General features: G+C 34.2%; 1 protein-coding gene and 2 long non-coding RNA genes across 5 annotated transcripts in view; 2 read left to right on the top strand and 1 right to left on the bottom strand.

Moving 5' to 3' along the window:
* The window catches only part of OLFM3 (olfactomedin 3), a 209,111-nt gene extending 203,022 nt beyond the window's left edge, over positions 1-6,089 (top strand). For all 3 annotated transcript variants that reach the window (XM_079133079.1, XM_079133081.1, XM_079133080.1), the window contains exons 5-6: positions 1,584-1,690; positions 2,667-6,089. In XM_079133079.1, the coding sequence (XP_078989205.1) occupies positions 1,584-1,690; positions 2,667-3,344 (785 nt within the window). In that variant the 3' untranslated portion in view covers positions 3,345-6,089. The remainder of the gene's footprint in view (positions 1-1,583; positions 1,691-2,666) is intronic.
* LOC306657390 overlaps positions 1-24,897 on the top strand; it is a 1,092,042-nt gene that overhangs the window by 570,667 nt on the left and 496,478 nt on the right. The gene's annotated exons all lie outside the window — the stretch shown is intronic.
* LOC306657393 lies at positions 1,556-24,554 on the bottom strand. The gene is made up of 3 exons (XR_013762783.1): positions 24,395-24,554; positions 21,792-21,827; positions 1,556-1,673 (listed from the first exon to the last, which is right to left on the bottom strand). It is a non-coding gene; the product is annotated as an uncharacterized lncRNA (long non-coding RNA).

Raw genomic sequence — 24,897 nt, 5'->3', positions numbered from 1 at the left:
CTTAATGGAAACCAAGTTCATGATACCATACTCCCAGAAATGGTACCAGCAACCCCATGAGCCCTTGTTGACTCAGTTTCAGTTTGAATCTGATGCTTCATTCAAATGAAGTGTTAAAGCTAGTCTTACTGGGATTTTATTTGTTTAGATGACAACTCTGGCTGGCATTTACTGGAAGTTCCAGGATCTGTGTTTTTAAAAATGGTGACTTTATGATGGGCTAAGAATAGAATAGATTTCTGCACAGGATGTTGGGTTTCAAGTTGGTACAAACAGGTATTAGGACCTGTTTTCCTGAATGTAAAGCATTTTGTTTATCATTTCTATAAACCCCAACTTTCTCGATACTGAATATGGAAATAATTATATACATCTCAGAATGTTTTATTTGAGGTGAGAGTTTTGTTATAATTTGTAAGAGACATTTTCCTATTTAGACCTCAGGGCTATCTTGGGACCTACATATAAATGTAACCTTCATCCCAGGAGCTTCAATTCTTAATATTCGAAAGGTTCATGATTTTGAGGTTAAATGTGATATTATTCAACAGAAAGAACTTATGACAAATTCTATTCAGTATCTTAAAAGTGTAGAAAAAGATAAAAACATAAGGAAATTGTGTTGAAAGACTTAAAAATCATTTGCAAAATAAACATATTCTCATGGTGAAAAATAAAAAATCTCACAGAAGTGTTTGGATTTCTCTTTGGGGTGGTTTTGATATTTATGAAGTCCAAACTATTACCAAGTTCTTATCACTGCTAAAATGTTAAAAAATCTTATAATTTTTTTCAACAAAATAATATTTTTTACTATTTATTTCATTTCTACATCTTCCATTACATGTGACTTTGGGGTTTAGGGCTTGAGACTTTGAAGTTTCATTCCTTGCATGTTTATCAGGCCCTGTAATCTATACATTTGTTCCTTAAAACTCTACTTCTTTCTGGTAGACTGTGATGGAAACTTTTTTATTGTTATACTGTATAAGAAATTTTTTCACGAAAGCTGCTCATTAACCAACATAAATTAAAAATCAGCTTGTAAAGTTTGTTCTGGTTTCTATAAGTTATTTATGGTCACAAAGTTTAGAAAGGAGAGACATGGGTGTTGGTGATCACAGTTCCATGGGCAATTTGTTTGATTTTTCTGACTTCTTTACTTCAAAGAAACAGCTTTTATATTGATATAATGATCACAAAGTTTAGAAAGGAGAGACATGGGTGTTGGTGATCACAGTTCCATGGGCAATTTGTTTGATTTTTCTGACTTCTTTACTTCAAAGAAACAGCTTTTATATTGATATAATGATAATGATTTTCCCCACTTATTTCTTTCCAGATTCTTCAAATCATTACCCACTTAAAATTCCATATTTTAGTTTAAGAGCATTGAAAAAAGCAACCACTCATGGTTCAACTTAGTGTTGAAGCAATACAAATGATCATTGATTCAGGATATGTGATATTAATCCCACGGATTTGCCTTGTTTAATGATCTCTTCATTTGTTCTTGGTAAGAGTGTGTGTGTTGAAATCAGTGGTTAGGTTTTCCCAACATATTTATGTTTCTCTAATTCCAGCATGTGGCAAGTTGATGAAAATCACAGGCCCTGTGACAGTCAAGACATCTGGAACTCGATTTGGCGCTTGGATGACAGATCCTTTAGCATCTGAAAAAAATAATAGAGTATGTTGCTTCCACACTTTCTTTGCTTAGAATTATGTTTTATTTATACTTGTTCTCTACTGGGTTATTTATTTTTTCCAGGGATATTAATTTCAACTTGAAATGTGTTAACATCATTTGGAAATATTTTCCATTTGATAGTACTATCTAAAAATATGCCAAGTCTATTTTAGGAAAACATTTTATCTTATAATTCACCAGTCTAATGAGTCCAATTTTTATTGATTTTAGTCTTGTTTTATGACTGAAAAGTGCTAATTGCTATTATACAACATTCCCTGTATATTGTTTATAAAACATGCCCCTTAGTATGAAAACAAAATCACTAAGTAAATAAAAAGACTCAAGAGCTAATTCTCTAAATAAACTAATATCCCCCTGGGGGATATTAGAGATCATTTTTAAAGAGATAATACTGAAAATTTTGGGGGCCATTTCATTAGTTGGCAATGCCTACACTATGTAAATCAACAGGTTCATTAAAATGTAGTTGTACCTATAAGCTGATCCAGTGAACAAATGTTACTAGTAAGTTGCATGGTACCCAAGAAGTAGAAATAAGTAGAAATGAGAACTATGAAATTAGACCATATTTTTTCAAACCGAGGCATGGAATAAAAATAATTTGCTGAAGATTGTATTTTTGGCAATTATCACTGATCATATTGATCTACCAGGTGATGCGATTTGATAATGCCTTAAATAGCCAAAAATAAAAACAAAGAAAAAAAAAAAAGCGAAAAGCTGATCAACTTCAAGGCAGTAAATTCAGTTGTTTCTTTTCCATATGGACAAAGCTAATATTTTTACAAAAGTCTGCACTATTCTCACAATACTGCAGTTCATCAGTAAATAATTTTACTTCCAACCCTAAGAACTGTGATATTAATATGTGGTGACTCTTACTGTCTTTATTTTGGAATTCTCTTAAAAGTAGAAAATTTAGTGACTCCCTTTGTTTTCTCCTTCTTCTCAGGTCTGGTACATGGACAGTTATACTAACAATAAGATTGTCCGTGAATACAAGTCAATTGCAGACTTTGTCAGCGGGGCTGAATCAAGGACATACAACCTCCCTTTCAAGTGGGCAGGAACTAACCATGTTGTCTACAACGGCTCACTCTATTTTAACAAATACCAGAGTAACATCATCATCAAATACAGCTTTGATTTAGGGAGAGTGCTTGCTCAACGAAGCCTGGAATATGCTGGTTTTCACAACGTTTACCCCTATACTTGGGGTGGATTCTCTGACATTGATCTAATGGCTGATGAAATTGGGCTGTGGGCTGTATATGCAACTAACCAGAATGCAGGCAATATTGTCATCAGCCAACTTAACCAAGATACCTTGGAGGTCATGAAGAGCTGGAGCACTGGCTACCCCAAGAGAAGTGCAGGGGAATCTTTCATGATCTGTGGAACACTGTATGTCACCAACTCCCACTTAACTGGAGCTAAGGTGTATTATTCCTATTCCACCAAAACCTCCACATATGAGTACACAGACATTCCCTTCCATAACCAATACTTTCACATATCCATGCTTGACTATAATGCAAGAGATAGAGCTCTCTATGCCTGGAACAATGGCCACCAGGTCCTATTCAATGTCACCCTTTTCCACATCATTAAGACTGAGGATGACACATAGGCAAACGTGATTTATTTTCATTGATCTAAACACTGTCATTTGTGATAAACTCAATAGGAACCCTTCTGTTTTTCTTCATTATAATTTTCCATCATTTCTCCAAAGCAAAACATTTTTTATTGTAGATTTGGTGTTTCAAAAATCTGCTGAGTCTGTCTAAATAAATGTGTTCAAAACACATCTTAGCCCCTAAACTTACAAGGCCTATCATGTCCTTGTCATGAAAAGCACTAAGAAGAGCTTAAGTGGCTAAAGTCATAGTTTTGCAAAATATTAATGATCTGCCTTATATTAGAGTCAGAGATGTTGGCTTAAATGCATGAATGTCATTTTCTTTCTTTTACAACTGTCACTTTTTTTACTGTCTTTTGCTCCACATCAGGAAATATTTTGGTAGGAATTAGGATGAAAAAAAAAAAAAAGCATTTTCCCCATTTATTTCTAAAAAGGATTTCATTTGTATAGAAAAATAATATTAATCATTTTGCTGTTAACACAGTTCTCTGATGCGGTGCTGTACAGTCATTTTTAAATCTCTTGCTAACATTTTATTGGCAATATGTATTTCTATCATTGTAACCACCATTGTGCAATTGTATTTCTTCACTTCTGTGAAAGTAAGTAATAATTTTTATAAAATAGATTGAAATTTAATCTCAGTAATTATTTGAGTCAATTTTCAAGTGTAGTCAAGAAGCATCTTCTTGGCTTTCCCCCTTACACAATCATTATAAACGTAAAAGAAAATCAAAGCAGCTATCTTACATAAAAGCTTTTATTTTACCCCAAGTTCATTGGACCACTGACATTGAATGCAAAACTGATTCAATGCAGTCAAGTGACTTTGTTCACTGAAAGCAACCCATATTGTTGCTGGCAAAAGATGTAGATTTTGAATTTGAGTTGATTCTACTTATATATTATATACCACATACATTTTGTTTTTTATTAATTAAATATATTATTTATTAAATTTATTTTATTTTACACACAACTTGCAATAATGTAATTCCTTATATCTAAAAATACACGAAGCACATAAATCCTCTTTAAAAAGAAGATTTCTATAATGTCCTCTAGATTTAGATTATGAGTTCTGGAGAGTTATTGATAGGACCTGTGCAAAAGAAAATGAAGAGACTTGGGATTTGTTTGTTTGGTTTCAAATGTGTAAATAATTAACTCATAAAATGAGATGAGAAGGTAACCCCTTGTTATCTGATTCATTGTACATGCAGAAATGATGTGTCCAAAAAAGGAAAACTGTAGTAATATTTTATGTCCATTATTCCACAAAACATATATCTACATATAAAACATGTCATTGAGCTTGAATGAACTTTCCATGCATTATAGTAAAAAGATTCCCTAAGGCAGCTTTATAGAAATTAATATGGATTGATTTTGCAATTTTAAAACCATATTCTGTTAAATAATATATACTTAAAGTGTCATAAATTATGTTTAATTTAGCACATATGTAATTTCACAATTTTCTTTAAAAAGTAGGATATAATGCTGCAGATAAAGCATTGTATAAGGAAATGCTAATATTTAAATGTCATTCATTTTAAATGTCACAAGTAAAACATCCTTCTCAAATATCTCACTTTCAAAATTGTAGGATTTAATAATCCAGTCTTTAAACTGATAAGGTTTAATAAGGATTTCTTTTTTGTTTTTCTAATTGCCTACAAAAATGTTAGCATGGTTTAATGACCATTTGGGGTCCTTTGCAGTGTTGTCTTCTCTTTTAAAAAGAGTGTTGGAAAATTTAGGAGATTCACTTGTCATAGTACACATACCACAAAAATATACTAACTCAATACTTTGTATATCGAGTTTGTATAAGGAACAAAGATCATGTCGATTTCAGAAATGAAATTTTAAGTAGATGGCCTCTAATAGAATGTCTTCATTATTTGTTTTTTAAATAATTATATGATATCATGTACATGCAAAATATGAATGATCATAGCTTATTTGTGCTGTGTACAGCTTGTAAAGCAACTTATTGTTTCCTATGTAAGATTTCATCACCCCATAGATAATTTACAGTGTATGTGCTGCTAGAGCAAGCACAAACTTTATTGTCACTAGAAGCAGGTAACAAGTTTAAAAAGGGGACTTGAATTAAACATTTATAGTTTAAAAGCTTTTTTTTAAAGTATCATCAGTTTTGTGCCTGAAATAGATAAGAACTTAATCTAAACACTGTTTTTGTTTACATCTCCAACAAATAAAACAAATTTTATGAGGGAAATAATAAGCATTTTAAATCATCCATATAATCCAAGGTGTAAAATTCAAACTCAGAAACAATCATAAGTGAACTGTGTAACTGGTATTTTCTGAACTAACCAAATCATTGACAAACTTCCATGTCATTCCAATAATAATATGTTCATGATTTGATTGTGTTTGTGTGTTATTTGTATTTGTGGCCTTTGAATCAAAATGCTTATTACTTGTACCTAAACTTATATCTACAAGTTCAGAAAATGGTAGTATTTCAGTGCATCATCAATTGTGTAGAAATAAAAAAGAAAATAACAGCAGATGAAGTATATACATAGAATAATGAGTGATTAGTTATGATTTATAAACTCAAAAGCTCTGATTCCTATCTCTCTATTCAGAGTCATGTTGCCTTTATAATTAACAGTATTATTATCTCTGACAAAATCTTACTTTCAGAAATGATGTTAACTTCTTTTTTATTTTTACTCTTAAAAAGAAACAGGTCTTATTTGAAAATCATTATCAAACTTGGAACTACAAATGTTTAACCAAAATATTATTTTTTAAATGTAGCTATAAAAAATTGTGCTATGTTCATTTCATAATAAAACCAACTATTTCCCTAACAAGGTAAGTTTTACATATAATAATTCTTGAGCATTATTTCCCTAAAGAATAGATAAAACAAAAAGTTAATGGCTCTTCTTAGCACTAGGTTTACTGAATTGTTTCCATAAAATGTTAAAATGAATAAATTGACAGCAAAATAGAAAGTGTCCCTTCAAGTAAACATTAATTGTGAAAAATAAAGCCATTTCAGAGTTTCTAAAAGCCAAGCCTTTTAGAAATAGAATATATTTGAAAAGTGAATGAAGACTGGCATGTTGCTGACATATAAGGTAAGTAACATTACATCTTTTGTCACATGCACAACTTGAGCTCCTGTGACAATGCCAAACATTTAGAGATAAAGTCTACTTCACCTTTTGCATCATCACTAGTGGACCATGAGAATGACTGCTATAAAGTGGCCTGCCCAGTACTAGAATCACGGAGCATGGATTAAAATTTGAATGCTACAGGATGATGCAAAGCCTAAATCACTGACTGCTTATAGCTTAGAAAGCATTATCCCTAAAAAGACCCAGAATCAGTCACTAAATAGCTTTCAGTTTCAGTAAACACTGAAATCAAGATTGTGGAATAGTTTCGATTTCTAGAATTCAACTTAATTCAGCATAAAACTATTAACTAATAATTTGTCATGGTCAATGGCTTCAGAGAAGGTTTGTTTCTTTGAATTGTTGAAAAATTGTAGTAGAAAATACACAATGAAAAATTGTAGCATTAGGAAGAACAAACAACTTCACTAAAACCTTTTCTTTACTTTTCTAAGAAATAATAAATTTGGTTAAGGAAAAACTCTCTTGACTAGAAAACTATTTGCTCTACTATTTAACTGAATAGAAAGAAAATCCTCCTTCAAACTGAATTGACCAAACTGATTTATGTGATTCACATCTTGAAATTATGCTGTGCAATTTATCCCTTTTAGTTGATCTGTTTCATCAGGTTTAGAGAAATTTTAATCTTGTTTGGGGTCTGCCTTGTCTACAAAATGTCAAACTAGTTGGTATAAAGTGTATCCCCTTGGAAGCTCAGTTCTTAAGTGCCAAATAAGCTTCATGAATATTAATTATGGTTAAACATGACTTGAAAATGACATAAAAGAAGACAAGGAGTAGCATCTTGTCAAAAGTACACACTAACTGTCATGACTATGACCATCTTGAAACATTATTCCTAGAGATATGAAGAAACAAAGTGAATGGGGAAGAGTTCTTAGGAATATCTCAGGGATGCAAGAAGTTTGCTGTAAACCAGACAACCACATGCAGTTCAAAACCAAGTTACATCCCCACCAAAGTCACCCTGCACCCAAAAGAGCTTGCATCTATTTTTGTAAGTGACTAAAATATTGCTACAATATGCCATTTCCTACCACCATTCAGACTTGAGAATATTACACATCAGCAGACATTTCTAGAATACATGACAAAAGCCTAAAAATGAAGCAAGAAATTAGTTTAATGAAGCATTAGTCATTTGAAGCTTAAGCATGCTGTAGAAGTTTACCATACTGCAGTAACACATATCCAGCCAGCCATTTGTCTAGACCATCCTGACTTCACATGAATTTGGATATATTGCCCATGGGTAGTTCACAATTTTAAAAACTACTTAATAGTGAGTTACTTATGATGCTCTAGATGCTAGGGACATAGCTGTCATTAGATGAAAAAGGTCTTTGTGGGTTGACATTCTGGTGGGAACATACTGCAGAAAAAATAATGAAAATGAGTTCTGATTGTATCAACCACTGTGAAGGAAATAAAAGAAATCTATATGACTAAGAGTGATTGGGTATTTTCCAGGGGCACAGTGGGGTAGCGGATGATGTTGAGAGAGAATAGTTGAGAGATCTCTCTAAGAAGCAGCATGTCATAGTCAATTCATTTCAAGAATGGAATGTCACTTGATTCGTACAGAAAAGCTAACTTCTTCCTTTGTGTTCCTAGAAATCCATCAACCAAATAATACTAATATTTCTTCTCTACTGCAGACATTTTTATTTTTATATGTATATATTGTTCTTCAACTTCAAGTTCAAGAAAGAATTTCTGTGGATAGCAGAATTCCCTGGAAATATATGCCAAATTTAAAGTGCATCTGCAGTGGTATATACTTTGTGGTAGAAGGTTTACAATTTTCATCAGATTCTCAAAGGAAATCATGACCAAAAAGAACATTGCTGTTTATTCAATTACTTTAATCCCCAATTTTTAAAATATCCTAATAATAAGCACTGAATGTGATCTTTCTTGCAACTCTCAAGAATTTCAACTTGCTTTTTTATTAAAAGAAATCAACATCTCAGTATTACCATTAAGTTATTTTTTTCTTCAAAATAACTGAAGATTAAATTGTTCTCTTTAAAAGTTCTGGAGAGATTTGTTATATTTGGACCCAATCCACTTATTTTTCTGTGATACAGTCTTTCAGGCACATTCTTGCCAGATTTGGTGACCCAAGAGTTGCTATTATGGAGCCTGTCCTACATCTATTTGAGTCTAGAGAACATTATCTTATAATTCCAATGCAGCCTTTTGGCAGCACCATTGAATTCTGACTAAAATTGAGCAGATGTAGTGTGCTCCATCAAATTTAATGGCAAACTCCTTTTCTAAAATTACCAGTGAAGTAACATATTAACAGAGAAAAGAAAGGTTTTAGTTGATATGTATATGATCTATAGGACAGCCTCACAAATTTTTTCAAGGCTTCTTTTAAAAAAGAAAAATAAATAAAACCTCCAGTCTTACTTACACAGATGCAGTCATACTGAAGACAGAATTGAGGCTGTTTCTGCTAGTGGAGTTTACTTTGATTTCAACCTCCCCTCTAAGGACTTGAGAAGGTGTATCCATTAGCTTCCACTCCAATATAAACCAAAAATAATAAAAATAAGTATTTTAATTCTCTCTAGTGTATTTATTAATCTTCATTAGAAACTACCCTTGGAATATGAGGTATGCATTGAAAAAGAAGTTAAATGATTTCTTACATTATCATATTTTATGAAAAGATAAAATCTAATCATGTAAATCAATTCCCGTTCCAGGCAATTGTTTTCAATATTTATCTTTGGTTTGGTTCACCTGCTGTTTTTAACTCTCACTTAATCAGCCTCTATGATCTCCATCTCTACAACCAAAGTCTAATATTCTATTAAGAAATATGTCTTTTGTTTACCCACTTCTGAGTCCTCTCCTGTTTGATCAGTTTTACTTTTTCCTTTGGCCAATGACCACTTCCACCAACTATTGCTTTATGGAATGCTCCCTGGTAAAGTTAGCTCTTATTCTTCATGGCAGATGAAAGGATTCCTCATAATTCATGTTCAAGATTGACCTTTTACCCTCTGGTTAAATTCCTATTAATCTTTCAAAATTCATTTAAAATATTGTCTTATTTCTGAAGGGTTTGCAAAGGTCATTCTTTTGTGTCTCCACAATATCAAATTTATATTGCCAAGATTATCACATCACATTGTAATCATTTGTTTCCTTCAAGTTACTGTGAACTCCCCAAGGGTTGGGTCAATGAGTTATCTTCCTTATGTACCAGTCCCAGGCTCAGAGGCTGACACAGAATATTTTCACAGTAAATGCTAATAACCAAAGAAGAGTGAGATTGAGTGATTTGAGTCTTAAACACTGAATCTATGTTGTATTTCGAGAAGTGACAATTCAACACAATTCACGAGAAACTAGCATTTGCAAATTTATTTTATTTGTTGCAAATTTATTTTATTGTCAATAAATTTCTATTTCTTAATAAGATAAGATTATAAATATAGGAAGTATTCAGAAGATCAGCTAGGCTTAATTTACTCTTGTGGGTGAGTTGGTCCTCCCTGGCACAGGAAATTTTATTCCAGGTCAAAGTGACTTAAAAATGTTCCCATAGTTATTTGCCTCATTAAGATCCATTTTTAAAAGGAAAAGTAATTTTAACTTTTCACCCACTCAGCTTTTCCTTCCCTATTTTGCATTTTTTTCCTCTATAAGTAAGGAAAATTTTTTTTAGAAATATGCTTTGTCTTGGCAAAATAGACAGGATTTTTACCACAGGGACATGTGCTGCCAGGCCAGGGAAAGATTAGGGAGCCTACCTTCCTCTGGGTTTTACCCCATCTTCCTTAGCCTGTTTTCAAGGGTGCACCAACAGGCAGCCTGATGTTCATCTGTCAATCATTCCAAGTAGATGCTTCTGATAATGTCACATGGTGCAAGCCCTCTACCAGAGGACAGAGTATTTGTTCTAAAATTAGGTGTAACACTATGTCTTTGAGAAAATTTGTTTTCTCTAAATAAAAGCTTTCTAGCACCCTGATGCCTGCCCCACTGTTTTAAATTTTGAGACAGGGTTTTGCTAAGTTTCTTGGACTGGACTCAAACTTGTGATCCTCCTTCCTCAGTCTCCTGAGTAGTTGGGATAACAAGTGTGTGCCACAGTGCCCAGCTAATAGTTTTCAAAAGCTGTCCTTTAGAACTGGAATTTCTGTAGGAATCCCTTAGAGTCCATCATGATAGGATAGATGAAATTACCTTGTTTGAGATAATAAATCACACACTTTCTCACCACGTCCAATAAAAGCAACTTTACTTTGATCTACTTTTTAAAATGCTTCTGTGTTGAGTTTTTATAGTCACAAAACACTTAGTTGTGGGGGAAAAAAAAAAAAAAAACTCTAAAAACCACTTAACTTTAAGGTCCCCAAGGTTTCTTTCAGCACTAACCTTCTACTGATTTGTGTTTCTTAAAGTTCAATAAAGTCTGCATGAACGGGGACACAGATGCTTGTATAGTTCAAACTGAAAGGGAATATGCCAGGGGAAGGGAGAGATGAAAATGAATGTTTGATAACTCAGTTTCCAAATGTTTTTAAGTAGTTTCTAAGGGGTTAAAACAAAGACAAATATGTCATATTACTTCCTATTATTTATTTATTTATTTATGGCACCAGGGATTGAACCCAGGAGCACTTAATCACTGAGCCACATCTCCAGCCCTTTTTATTTTTCATTTTGGGACAGTCTCACTAAGTTGCTTAGGGTCTTACTAAGTTGCTGGCGCTAGCTTTGAACTTGCGATCTTCCTGCCTTAACTTCTAGAGCCTCTGGGATTACAGGCATGCATTACCATGCCTAGCTACTCCCTATTATTTGATTAAACTTTCTACCTATGCATATTCTCCTCACTAACTCAAAGTTCAAGTTACTTTCCTCTTTGCACTACTTTTATGAACTCAGCCTCTCGTGTTTTCTGCTGTTACTGAATGACTTACAAACCCCTTTCATACCTCCAACTCCAGAACTACTGGCTATCCAAAATGATCCCTATATAAAAATGTCCTATCAGTGGAAAGGCAGCACATCCATAAATGAACTAACCTCTCTTACACCAGCTTTCCTAGGGCACGAAGACTAATCTTAACACAGTACATACAACCCTCTATCATTCTCAGCAAACGTTTGGACCAAATGGACTATACATTGGGCCAAGAAGCATAAGTTAAGTTTTTAAGTCATTCAGAATGTGGACACTAGATAAACTTAGAGGAAAGAAGACTTATGTATTCCTTATCATTCTGCCCCTATTTACTTGACCTCTAGCATGTCCATCAAATCTTTCTTTTTTTTTTTTTTTTTTTGAGGAGCGGATTCCTGGGGATTTAACTCAGGGACATTTGACCACTGAGCCACATCCCCAGCCCTATTTTGTATTTAGAGATAGGGTATCACTGAGTTGCTTAGTGCCTTGCTGTTTCTGAGGCTGGCTTTGAACTCAAGATCCTCCTGCCTTAACCTCCCAAGATGCTGAAGCATATCTTTCTTATCTGGTTACTTGTTGCATGCATTTCAAAAATCAGTTTTGACTTTGCTTCTCCCAGGAAGCTTTTCTAACTATTCCCTTAACCTTGCTATTTGCCCCTTTTCTAGTGCTGTCTTATTACCTTATACTCACCTTTATCACAGCCATCAGAGTATTTAATTTAAATAAGTTTCCATTCAGTTGTCTCTCTCCACTCTAGACTATGAGCCTCATGGAATCAATAAAGACAGTATTATTGTAGTTTTCCCTGATAACTTGTAGATGTTATATGTGGCTGACTTGACCAACCAAATCATTATATTTCACCATAAAATCATTATTCTTCTGTACACACTTAACCGTTTTATTATCTTCTTTCCCTCTGACCAAAAGCTATTATTTTCTCCTCTTAAAGATTTTTTCTCCTCTATCTATGGCCTATGGCCTCACCCTAAAATCACAAGTGATGCAGGCTCCCACCATTTTCCACCTGTAAAATGTACTGCAAGTTGCACCTGGCAAATTACTCTGCCTCCAGAGTCTCCACACAAAGTGTAACCTGCATCCTTCTGTCAGGTTCATCTTGATAAAGCATTATGACACACCCCTGCTCAGTAACAAATCCATCTCTTGTTTCATATTACATTCATTTCTAGCTGTTCTGACTGAATTCTTGACATTTAAAACTTTATTTCCCATTTTTCCAATATATTTCCTCTAGTCTAGTCATATATTGTCCATAAAAAAATAATATAAGCCTTCTTTCCTCTAAGTTTATCTAGTGTCCACATTCTGAATGACCTAAAAATTTTACTTATGCTTCTTGGCCCTGTACATAGCCTCTTTTGTCTAATTCCATATGGAGCACCAAGTAAGAGAAAAAAAGTCAGATAAACTTACAAGGAAATGATGGTCTTTTGTCTCTGCAGAAGTACATAGTGATTTTAATGAAATGATTTTTGGGAAATGTTTAGAAAGCAAATGGATTCAATAAACATGAGCTGTTTTGTTAGACCACCTCTCTCAGAAGCTGATTAATGATACTATAAAATCTCCTCCACAAATCTTGTCTTGAAACCAACAGTGTACACATCAACTCACCCTGAGTAGGTTACTCTGGAGGAATGCACAATCACCACTGTTTCTAAAATCAAGAGGGAAACCCTCCTCTAATGAATCTGAAGAGAAATTAGAGTATTTATAAACAAGTTTGAACTATGCTGGACTCCCTTTGTGGAACCCTTCTTCAGTCTCATTTTGAAGCTTCTTATGTTCAGTGAAATTTTTTGAAAACTTGGTATCTCAGTTTCACCAAAACAAGGGAGAGTCCCCAGATGAGTTGAGATCAGAATGAATAATACAAAAAGGAAGAAACTAGGAAATGCCAGAAATGTACAAGTTGATTCTGAACCGAGATACTCCTTGCCTTCATTCAGCAAATATTTGTGGTATCGTCATGAAATTCCATATTAATTAATATAGGTACTCATTACTGTGGTCACAGAAACTAGCTAAAGGTAAACTTAGGGACTTCTTTTCTAAATATTTTAATCCATAGTAATTATCCAAGTATGCCTTGGATTTTATAAGAGCAGTATGTAGTCTCAACCAATGAGACTCCCTCTGCTCCCCACTACATGCTGTATGGACTTATTTTCTCTACTGGTCACTTTGCTAAATGTCCCTCAGTCAGATACCTACAAGGCTCAATTTCAAATCATCGACTCCGATCTTTTCCTCTAATTTTCATACACTGCCAAAAACCAAGTAAACTCTATCATGGCAGAGACCACAGCTGTCTACTCATGTTTTTGATTGTACTGCCAAAATTAGTGCCTAAAATATAGTATTTTTCCAACTAAATAGTTGTTGAATGAATAAGTGCACAAATGAAGGCATAAAGAAATCAATTGTTACAAAATAATTATCTCAGAGAAAGAACTCCTGGTTCAATACCTTAATGTTCAATGTTTAGCTGTTTATTTTCATCAATAATTTGGGGATCGCTTTGGATATTTTATGTGTATGTTCATAAAATATGTTTAAATTTTTTTTGTTTAGGCACAGTGATTAAGTAGCAGGTTAAAAGAATTCCAGTTCTTGGGTCTGTGATGCTTCAGTTATTTTACCAGTCAAGTTATAACAGTGGGACAATATGCTTATCATAGTACTTTCTATAAATACTCCTACTGATACAAATAATAGCAATGCTAAACTAACAACAGTAGGGAAGACTGATAGTGTCTGTTTTCATTCTTGTGATCAGTTTAATTATATTTTTTAAGTCAAAGAATAGAGATTAGTATTTTGGAATGTAGGGTTGAGCACCCCCTTCCCTTAAGCATATATGTGTAACCATAACCAAAGAATGAACCGCTGAGAGAAAATTTTCTTTCCTTTCTAATAAGAACTGAGATGAACCTTCTCTGTTATTTCTTTTTTCCTTCTTGTCAGAATTTTAGTGTTCTACTTTTATAGCTAGGCTGTTTAGCCCTTCTGTTCTTACAGCTAGCAGGCAATTGGAAATTCCTTATTTTTTCCTAAGAGAAATAGAGATTCACAAAGAAAGTCAGCATTTCCCTAAAAATCATCAACATCTGTTGCAGTAATAAGTAACTTGCCTTTAGAGTCTCCCCAGAACATCCTGCAGAGCTTTTCCTACACCCACTGCTTCAGCTAGAAAAATAAAACAAATGCCTTTCAAGAGTGATGTAATTGTCTAAGGGAACAGAGTTCAGTGAAGTAGAAAAGGCATAAAGTTTGCAGCACTATATATGACATATGTATTGAGTGATTAAATTAGATGTATTGGGCCATTTGCCCACAGTTCTATCCTGCATAATTTTTGCTTTCCTAATGCCACAAAATGCCTTAGTTTTAAGAGAATAAGAAAAATGAGATTCAATAGGTTATCTCCTATATCTAAATGCTGTGTTCATTTTATTGACTGCCCAAATTCTTAAATCAAACCATATCAAGCCTTCAGTACTTGTTGACATTGTTTTTCTTTTCTATAACATGATTCTCAGAATAATAGTTGTAAAGATTCATTTACCAGAAACTTAGAATCAAGTGACCAGACGGCAGAATTTGATCCTCAGAAAATCATGCTGAATTTTAGTCCCCAGCAGGGAGAACCATTTTTCCCTTTCTTGTCATTAGCAGGCAGGCCCTGTTAAGTTTATTTCGCTTTTATTGAATGCCATCTATAAACTGCCTCATACTGAATTTATCAAAGTCTAAGGTGCTCACCTGCGTGCAATATATGTTTTCTAAGAATGAGAAATGACCATGAAACTAGAATTCACAATTCTTTATCAAGTATATTAATCAAATCTATTTTTTAAAGACAGAGATCCATAATAAAGTTGATATATTTAGTATCTATGGAAAAAGGAGAAATGAAGATATAAAATGTAATTTGGATTGTGGTTAATACTCATCATTAGTCTCTAATGGCAAGGGTCAAAAGGGGGAGTCTCTCTTATTACAAATAAAGTCCCCCCAAACCTTGTCTCATGGTAAAGTGCAAAAAAAAAGCAAGAGGACTTTGTGTGCTCCTGGAAAGGAACTTCTGTCTCCCCACTCCCGTGTCCAGCATTCACAGACCAAGGTCATCAGGTCTAACTTCTTTATGGTCCAGAAAACCTAGGATCAAAGGTCACTCTAATTCACTATGGGATTATATCTCCACTCTCAGACCTTTGAGGCTCACCCACCTAGAGTGTCCTCTGGAATGTAAAATTGGTTATAAACAATATCACCCGACTTTGGTGTGGTGTAAAAGCCTTTGGCCCATTTTTTAACTGGGTTGTTTGCATTGTAATTGTTGAGTTTTAAAGGTTCTTTGTATATCAAGTAACTTTCCTTTATCTGATATATCTTTTGCAAATATTCTCTCCCAATCTGTGGCTTGCCTTTCATTATTTTGGCAATGTCTTTCACAGAGCAGAGATTTTTAATTTAATGAAGTCCATCTTATCAATTCTTTCCTTCATGGATTTTATCTTTAATGTTACAACTAAATGTCATTTCTACATTTTCTACTTCTAGGAGTTTACCTTCTAAGACTTTTATACAGTTTTTCACTTTAAGTTTAGGTCTGCCATACAATTAGAATTTAAATTGGTGAAGGATGTAAATTCTGTTTCTAGTTTAATTTTTTTTTTTTTTGCATGTGAATATCCAGCTGAAGACTCTCCACTCTGTTGCAATACCTTAGACTTTGTCAAAGATCAGCTGATTATATTTACATGCTTTGCTTGCTTTTTATTCTGTTATATGGAACCTACCTCCATATATCCTTATTTAATTGATCTGGAATGGAGCCCTGCAGCAATATTGCTTTTACAGTTTATGAGGAGATTCTAGTGAGCAATCAGTGCTGAGAACTTCTGCTGAGTCTAATGGAAACCTGACTCTCCCCAAAGGATGTAACTTCCCTTTCAAAAGACAACTATTTTCTCTCTAAATTCCCCTTACACATATGCATTTGGAGGTGAGTTTTGGTCCTGTCTGCTTTTCATTGTTACATGTTATCTATTGGTCCTAACAGCATCCCTGCTCAGTTTTAAAACTCTTAGCATTTGGCTTTACCATCCATTTCATGTCTTTGCAGACTCACTTGTAAAGAAACTTAAATCCCATTTCTTTTTTTCAGAATTTTATATTCTGGCTTATCATCACTCTTCAAAACATTACTACTATAGGTGATATTCTTATATTGGGGCTTCCGAATTGCTTGACACTCTGCCTACCAGTAGTCTTATCATAAGCCACTTGATCACATGGTCACACCCCAATTATTTGTATGTATACACAAATAATATTTTTCAGGTGGAAATTTTCTCTTTCCAGAGAGCTTACATTCTCTTTTTTCATATAGCACTGCTTTGTTACCAAACAGCAAAAGTGATCAATTCATCAGAAAGAAAGAGTCAGGGAATTGATTCAACCCTGTATATAAGTAGTGGTTTCAAGTTCAGACTATGAGCCAAATTTCATTACTTTTACCGCTAAGTATTAGAACTTTTTCCATATTCAATGATTCTTGAAGTAACTAAGTCTTTTGCCCCAGATTAGGTTTTTTTAATCATTAAATAATTAATTATAAACCAATTCATTATTAAGAGTTTTGACCTATTGTCCCATGTATTATATGCCATAAGGAAGGGTTTCTCTAGGCAATTAGTCATTTTTCCAATTAAAATAAATGTGTTTCAATCATCATGTTCCATACAGGAAAAGGAAAAATGACTTCAATAATTGCACTTTGCATTACTATGGCAACTTTCATTTAAGAAGCTCAAAGCACTAATTTAATTAAACCTCTGAATACTCTCCTGCTAAGTAGGTGTTATTATTTCCATTTGACAAAGACAAAAATGAAGTCACAGAAAGATTAACTTACTTACCTATGGTTACATAGTGAGTTAGGAGAGGTCAGAATAAATGCTGAAATCTCAAATAGCCAGTCCTCAGTCTTTCTCATTATCTGCACTTTTCTCCAAAGACTCATCAACTTGGCTCTGGTCTGTGGTGGGAGCAGCGGGAATTTTAATTCTGCAGTGGGAACTCTAATTCTTCATGACTTAAGTCTGAAGCATAGACTATTCAAAAATGTTTTTGATTTACATCACTTTCTGAGATGTTATATATTTGGAGCAAATTCTGGTGGATTTTCTTCCCTTTTTCCTCAAATACTTTTTATCAACATATTCTTTCCATTTTTGTATAATTAAGTAGCCTAATCCCTGAAAGCAAGGTTGTTTGCTTTTAATTAAGGAGTGAATTGTACATCAAAGTTTCATGGGAAAATTTCAGAATCTCTACCTAATCTTTTCTTAATGAAATGGATCTGATGACTGCTCTGTTTGCATTAATTGCAGTACATGCCGTACATGAATTTAAGGAGTGCACTGAGCAAACAAGGTTAAAATATACCAGGAAGTGCTCATTATCAAGGATATGAATATTTGGACATTTTCAAGGGTAAAAAGTCTGTCATATTAAATTACTATATAAAATTAGAGCATCTTTACAGTAAGGCAGTTTCATACCACTGCATTTAAACCTTTCAACTAAGGAAACTATCAGCTCTTTCAAAACATAATATTTTTAGAAAAACTCATCTAGTCACAGCTAGAATTGTAGTATTCTATTGACTTCTGTTGAAGTCAGTGAGGTCATATGGAAAAACTCAAGATACACTGCTTCTTATCATTAAGTAATGTATTAGTAAGTCAGTGTGCCATAACAGAATACCACACTCTGCATCTTAAAGAACAGACATTTATTTTTCTTAGTTTTGGAGCCTCGAAATCAGAGATCAAGGTTGTAGCAAGTTCATTTCTGGCGGTGCCTCTTTTCCTAGCTCCCAGATGGCTACCTTCTTGCTCTGTACTCATGTGACATTTCCTTATGCTTGTGAAAAAAGAGATGCTTGGTGTCTCTTCCTCACTGTCTAAGGATATTAAACCCATTGGTTTAGAGCCCTATCCCTTGTGACTTCATTGAATCCTACAGGATTAGGCCCCCACCCTTATGACCTCCTTTCTAAAATCCTTATGTCTAAGCACGGTCAGGGGAAGTAGGACTGCAACATATAAAATGAGGGTGGGGAATGCAATTCAGTCCATCACAAGTAATTTCTATCTTAGAGAGGTAGAACAAAAGAAGTCCATTCCTGTGTCCAGGAATGACCCCACCAAGGAAGGACATAACTAACATTCCTAAAGCACACATATATTCTTTTCTTTTCTTTCCTTTCCTTTCTGTTCCCTTCCTTTTTCCTTCCTTCCTTCCTTCCTTCCTCCCTCCCTCCCTCCCTCCCTCCCTCTCTCTCTCTCTCTTTCTTTCTTTTTCTTTTTTTCTTTTTTTTTTTTTTTTTACCAGGGATTGAACACAGGGGCACTATATCACTGAGACACATCCCCAACATGTGACAAGATCTCGCTAAATTGCTTAGGGCCTTGCTATATTGCTGAGACTGGCCTCAAATTTGTGATCCTCCTATCTCAACCTCCCAATTGATGGCATTACAGAAGTGTGTAACCATACCCAGCTATGTATTTAAATTTTTTTAAAAGTGTTCTTTTGAAAAGAAACACATCCTACTTGAAGCATTAATTCAAGTTCCACTTTTTCTATCTGCTCCACACTCACCTCATTCACCAATAGGATTCCTATGCCAGGCCTGGGAAACTTCTTTTCTCATCTGAAGTCTACTCTATCTTGAGCATTTCCAAACACAGTACCACTATGACTTTCAAAAAGAAGTAATATAATGTCACAGAATTTACATTTATATTAGAAGTCAAAGCTCTGAAATTTAGTTCTAGTTCATACATTCAATGATACTACCTAATCTCAAGAACTACATTAACTTCTTTTTCTTCTACCTTCAACTTTTACTAGTCCTTCCAGACTCAAGAATGTAAATAATTAAAAGATTATGAGTATTTCAAGATCTGAGGAATAGTAGTAAGTTATACTGGTAGGTTATGACAACATCAGGTCAGCCCTCTTCCTCATCAGCAAATGGCCATGTGTTTCAAAAACAATGAACTGTGAAGAATCACTTAGGATGGAAGGAGGGAGAGAAAGAGACATGGTAAGCAAGTAGGTGTACCCTTATTTATGCCCAAGTAAGATGAAAAATAAGAATCCCTTAGAAATTGCTGACACATTCTTATTTTTGTAGGTTAGCCACACCAAAGTTACTAGTCTTTATGATTTTGAATAACCTAAATAACTTTAAAGTATTATATCTCCATTCATGAAGTATCTAATTCTAGAAATAGTTTCCCATTTATAGTATAATTTATCTTCCCTTTCATCTTTTTTATTCTAATTCACCTTGTTGTAGCAAATTTCATATTATTTATAATTACATTTTTATAAGATTTCTTTTTCATGTAGTGCTAGTTTCTTAAAAATTATGATCAATATATCATTTAAATGTGTTTTTATACCAGTGGTATGATGCCTAGCACATAACAAGACACAAAATGTTTGTTTAGATTTGGATAAAATGGCCAAATGTAGTGGCACATGCCTATAATTTCAGTTACTAGGGAGGCTAAGGCATAAGGATCTCAAGTTCAAGGCTACCCTTGGAAACTTAGCAAGATCCTGTCTCAAAAAAAAAAAAAAAAAAGGACTAGAGATGTGCTTAGAGGTAAACAACCCTGGGTTTCATCCCCATAACAAAAACAAATCTGGATAAGATCATCCCAACATTGCAAATAATTTTATTTTTCTGGATATCTGAAGTATCTGTTGTTGTTTATGGAGGCATAAAAATATTGAGGAATGGATTATGAAATATTTAAATTATCGCATTTTTAAGAATATTTTTGTCATTTAGAACTTCATATAACTCATGTTAGTCATTCTCTAAATCTCTATTGGTCAGTTGCAAAGTGTTTAGATTCATAAGTGAGTATATGAATATAAAACATGATGCTGTGCTTATTGTTGATGGGCTGGAATTCTGAGAAGTTATGAAATGTATTATCAGTGATCTATAGAACTGTTATTTCCTGAGTTTGTCTGTTATAAGAGTGTTTTCCATGTTCCTTTAAAAAAGATATATACGTATATATTTATTTATATTATATATTATATATACATATGTATATATATATAAGTATATACACACAAAAAAAGCAAGAAGAAAGCATATCCAGAGGTGTACCTTACCAAAAGGTATAAAAACTAATATTTTGCCACATATACACACAAAATTCATCATTTTTTCAATGATATACATACGCGTATACACACACACACACACACACACACATTCACACACAAAGGACTTCTCACACATAAATACTTTGATGGCAGTAGTCTTCAGTCACATCCTACAGCTCACATAGGTCTCACATAGGTCCCAATAATGTCCAGAATCAGTAGTTCACAGTGCGGTTCCTGATCTAGAAGCTTTCACATCACATAGGAACTTGTTATAAAGTCAAAGATTTGCACTTTTACCTTAAAACTACCAAATCAGAAACTCTGGGGTGAGTCCCTATAATCTGTACTTCAAAAGTACAGATTATAGGGACTCACCCCAGAGTTCAATTAAGTCTACATGAAAACTACCAGTCTAAACTCATAGTTGATGGTTAAACCTGGTTTCAATGCTATGGATCCCATTTTTACTTCAACTCCTTTGATTATGGTCTTAGCCAAATCAATGAATACTTGGGGGATGACATTAGTAGTAATTTTTATAAATAATGATAAACCTTCTGTCAATCTCTCTTCTATCAACGTTCACTTTCTTAGCCAAAATATGTTTTGAGTACCCTTACTAAGCTCACTAAGATGCATACAAAGAAATCTAATTTAAAATCAAGAGTTCTCACCTCTTTTTTTTTTTTTAACTGAATTCTTCATTTTCATGGTGTTCTCTAACTCCCTCCAGCTTCCTCATTCCATTTCTTCTGCTTCCATTTTATCTCTTTCTCTTTGGCTTCTTTCTATTAATTGTGATCACCATGTACACCTGCTCTAGCCCAGCTTATCTTATTGAATGAATTTTAATGCCATGTTGTTTAGATAGAATTTGAAATTGCAAAGGAGATTTATAGTTCAGGGAGCATCTTCTGGAGAAGGCCCTAATTTATTTTCACAGTTATGTAAAATTTAGATCTCTTGTATCTGTCAAACCTCCTGGAAGCAGTAGCAATTGTATTTCACAGGACAGTTTGCACAAAATATTTAAACCAGACTCTAGACATTAAACACACTTCCCCTTACCTGTTCCCTCCAGAAGTGATCAGGATATTTTGTTCTCTAAGAGAAAAAGAAAGAAATTGAATTAAATTATCACAAATATAAACAAAAAATCAGAGTATCCTTCCACATCAAGAATCCTTGTCCATGGGCAGGAAAATTGGACCAAGCTACTCTTTCTCTCTAAATAAGATACATACTGTATTGCCTTTTAATATAAGTAAATAGGGCTGAAGATATGGCTCAGTGATAGAGCACTTGCCTGGCATATGTGAGGCCCTGAGTTTGATCTGTAGCACCAAAAAAAGAGAATAGATAAATAACATGTTCCTGTTGGAAGTATCATTGATTTCCAGAAACCATCACTGTGGCCATTTCATGTTTTCCAAAAAGGCCTAGAGAACAGTTATGTAGCTGAAGAGCTGCTGTATGACCATTAGTGTGGCTCAGATGAATCAGTCAGGCTGCCCAAACACTTTGTGGAATGACGTGAACTCTGCCTGCTCTAGATGTGTTGACCTTGATGTAACCTAGGGTCATGTAACTCAGAAAGAGGTGTAGGAATCAGATTTAGAAGACCCATTGCATTCAAGTGTTGACTCCAGGAGTCACTAGCCAGAAGACACTGCATAAACAATTTAAGTGCTCTGAAATTTCCTTCGACATAAACTGGAAGCCTAATACCATCATCACACTTATAAGAAACTGAGAGTAAGCTGAGAATCAGTGGTTCTCAAAAGGAGGTCATATTGATACTCATGACAATAATATCTGGAGGCATTTTTGGTGATCATAACTGGAGAGGGGTGGAGGGGAGAGTTGTGGATTTAGTGAACAGAGACCAGGGATGCTGATAATATCATGTATGCATAGGATAGTACTACAAACAATCATCTAGGCCAAAGAAGTCAACAGTGCTGAATGTGAGAAATCCTGTACATGAAACTGCTTTGTAAACTGAATGGAAAGTTATTCAACAAACATGAACTGTTCATTGGGCATTGTCTTTGAGAATCAGAGGGTGTTTTCATTTGAAACCTTATTATCACAAAAATGTGATACTAAAGTTCCATAAGTCTCAATCAACACAAAAGAGACTACAGTCCGTTTACTTAGTGTCTTCAACTTGGCATCTTGGCCTCAAGCTTTTTAATATTTTACTTGCTTACTCAACTAATTCACTCAAAACCAATTTCAAAGATGCCTTGAAAACTGCCGGAAGTATCCAAAAGGCTGGGGATGGAGCTCAGTATCAGAGTGCTTGCCTAGTATGTGTGAGTCCCTGGGTTTGAGCCCCAGTACTACAAAATAAAATAAAAGTAGAACAGAATCTTTATGTATGCATTGTACTCATTCAAGAGGAAATAATCTGTTTTTATGCCTTCAATAGTTCTTGTGATAGTAGTATGAGCGTGGTACACATAGTCAATAAATGTTTCAAAATCAATTGTATGTCAGTATCATTAATTTTTCTGGATCAGAAAAAAAGGATTGAGTAAAATATCAACATTTTTTGTTCTTAAGTAAAAACAACTTACATTAATGGAATATTTAAAATATGTGAAACTCACTTATGTCAGTTTATGTAATCTTTACAACCCTCTTTTGAGATAGTTCCTCATCCTTGGATGGGGAAACAGAGAGAAATTACATAAAATTTCCAAAATAATGAAGTTAATTAGTGACAGAGCTGGCATTTCAGGCTTAAGTTATTTAGTTTGGATCTAGAATATCCTCCAAAGGCCTAAGTGTGAAAGGTTTAGGCTTCAGGCAGTAGAAACTTTTCAGGCATGGGGCCTAGTGAGTTTTAGGTGGTTGGGGCATGCTTTCAAAAGGAATTATGGGATTCCAGTCTCCTGTTCCAGTCTTTCCTTCTCACTTTGTGGCCAAAATGTAAACAGCTCTACTTGTTCATGCACTCCCCCCAAGGTGTGCTGCCTTGCCACAGGCCCCAAAACAATGGGACAAATGGCCATGAAGTAAAACCTCAGAAAATGTTAGAAAAAACAAACCATTCCTCTTTGTAAGTTTATTATCTCAAGTATTTTGCTGTAGTAACAGAAAGTTAACTAACATATCAAGGTAGTCTGTTTCCAAAATTCCTGTGCTTTATCTACCACACTATTTATCCTTAAAGCCTAAATCTAGTTAGAATCATTTCATCTAACAAAGCCACAGCTATGAAATGCATACAGCACTGGTAGAATAAATAGATTAGCTCAATTCAAGAAACTATTAAAATGAAATATTACCTAACTGACTGAAAGTTAGCTAGTTAAAAAAGGTGCTGACATATTCGAGGCAAGTCATAAGCCCCCAGTGAAGTTGTAGCACTTCAAAACACTCCTTTGGCTTTGATCAAACTGTTTAAATGGCCAAGTACATGACCTTGCCGTTGCCAAACATATGCTCACTGCAGGTAACATTTCAGTAGCTTTCTGAAGGAGAAATTGCTGCTTTCACTTTGCTTCTATAAGCTGTGCAAAATGGCCCATTACCTCTCATCCCTGCAATACTTGAAAGGCAAACTGAGAGCAGGAGAAGTACTCATCTGAATGGCAAGTGACAATAAGCAGATCTTCTAAAGCCACATACACACAGGATTAAGGAAGAACAGTGCTTCTTACCCTCCAGAGCAGTCAGCAATTGCTTTCTCTGCACTAGCATTTTTCCTCTTCTGCCAAATGCAATTGAATGTGATGCAAATCCTGAACTAGGAAGCATTTTCTTTCTTCATAGAATCATCCATATTTCTCTCCTCTGGTCCCTATTTCACAGAAGCTCAGCTTAGTGTCCAGTAGTAACAAAACCAAAGAATAGTTTCTTGGTATGGAAGCATTGAACTCAATCAGATTATTTTTTTGCCTGTTAAAATGATTTAAAGTCAGTTGTTTCATTCTGACTATAAAACACATTTACAATCAAGTTTATCTTTTAAAAAGGAAAATCTGCTGAGAGTACAGAAAAAAGTTCAGATTTATTCATGCACAAGAATTCCATTTTAACAGTGTTTACGATATGGCTCATTGACCAATCCTTCAAAACATAGCTATGAACAGCAACAACAAAAATCTTGCTACACATCACATAATTAGCCCATAAAACAGATGTTCATTTCTTCACACAATGT

Source organism: Sciurus vulgaris (assembly GCF_902686455.1).
Source record: "Sciurus vulgaris genome assembly, chromosome: 1".
Taxonomy (NCBI): domain Eukaryota; kingdom Metazoa; phylum Chordata; class Mammalia; order Rodentia; family Sciuridae; genus Sciurus; species Sciurus vulgaris.
The sequence above is the reverse complement of the archived record's forward strand: the minus strand, read 5'-3'. Positions and strand labels throughout refer to the sequence as shown.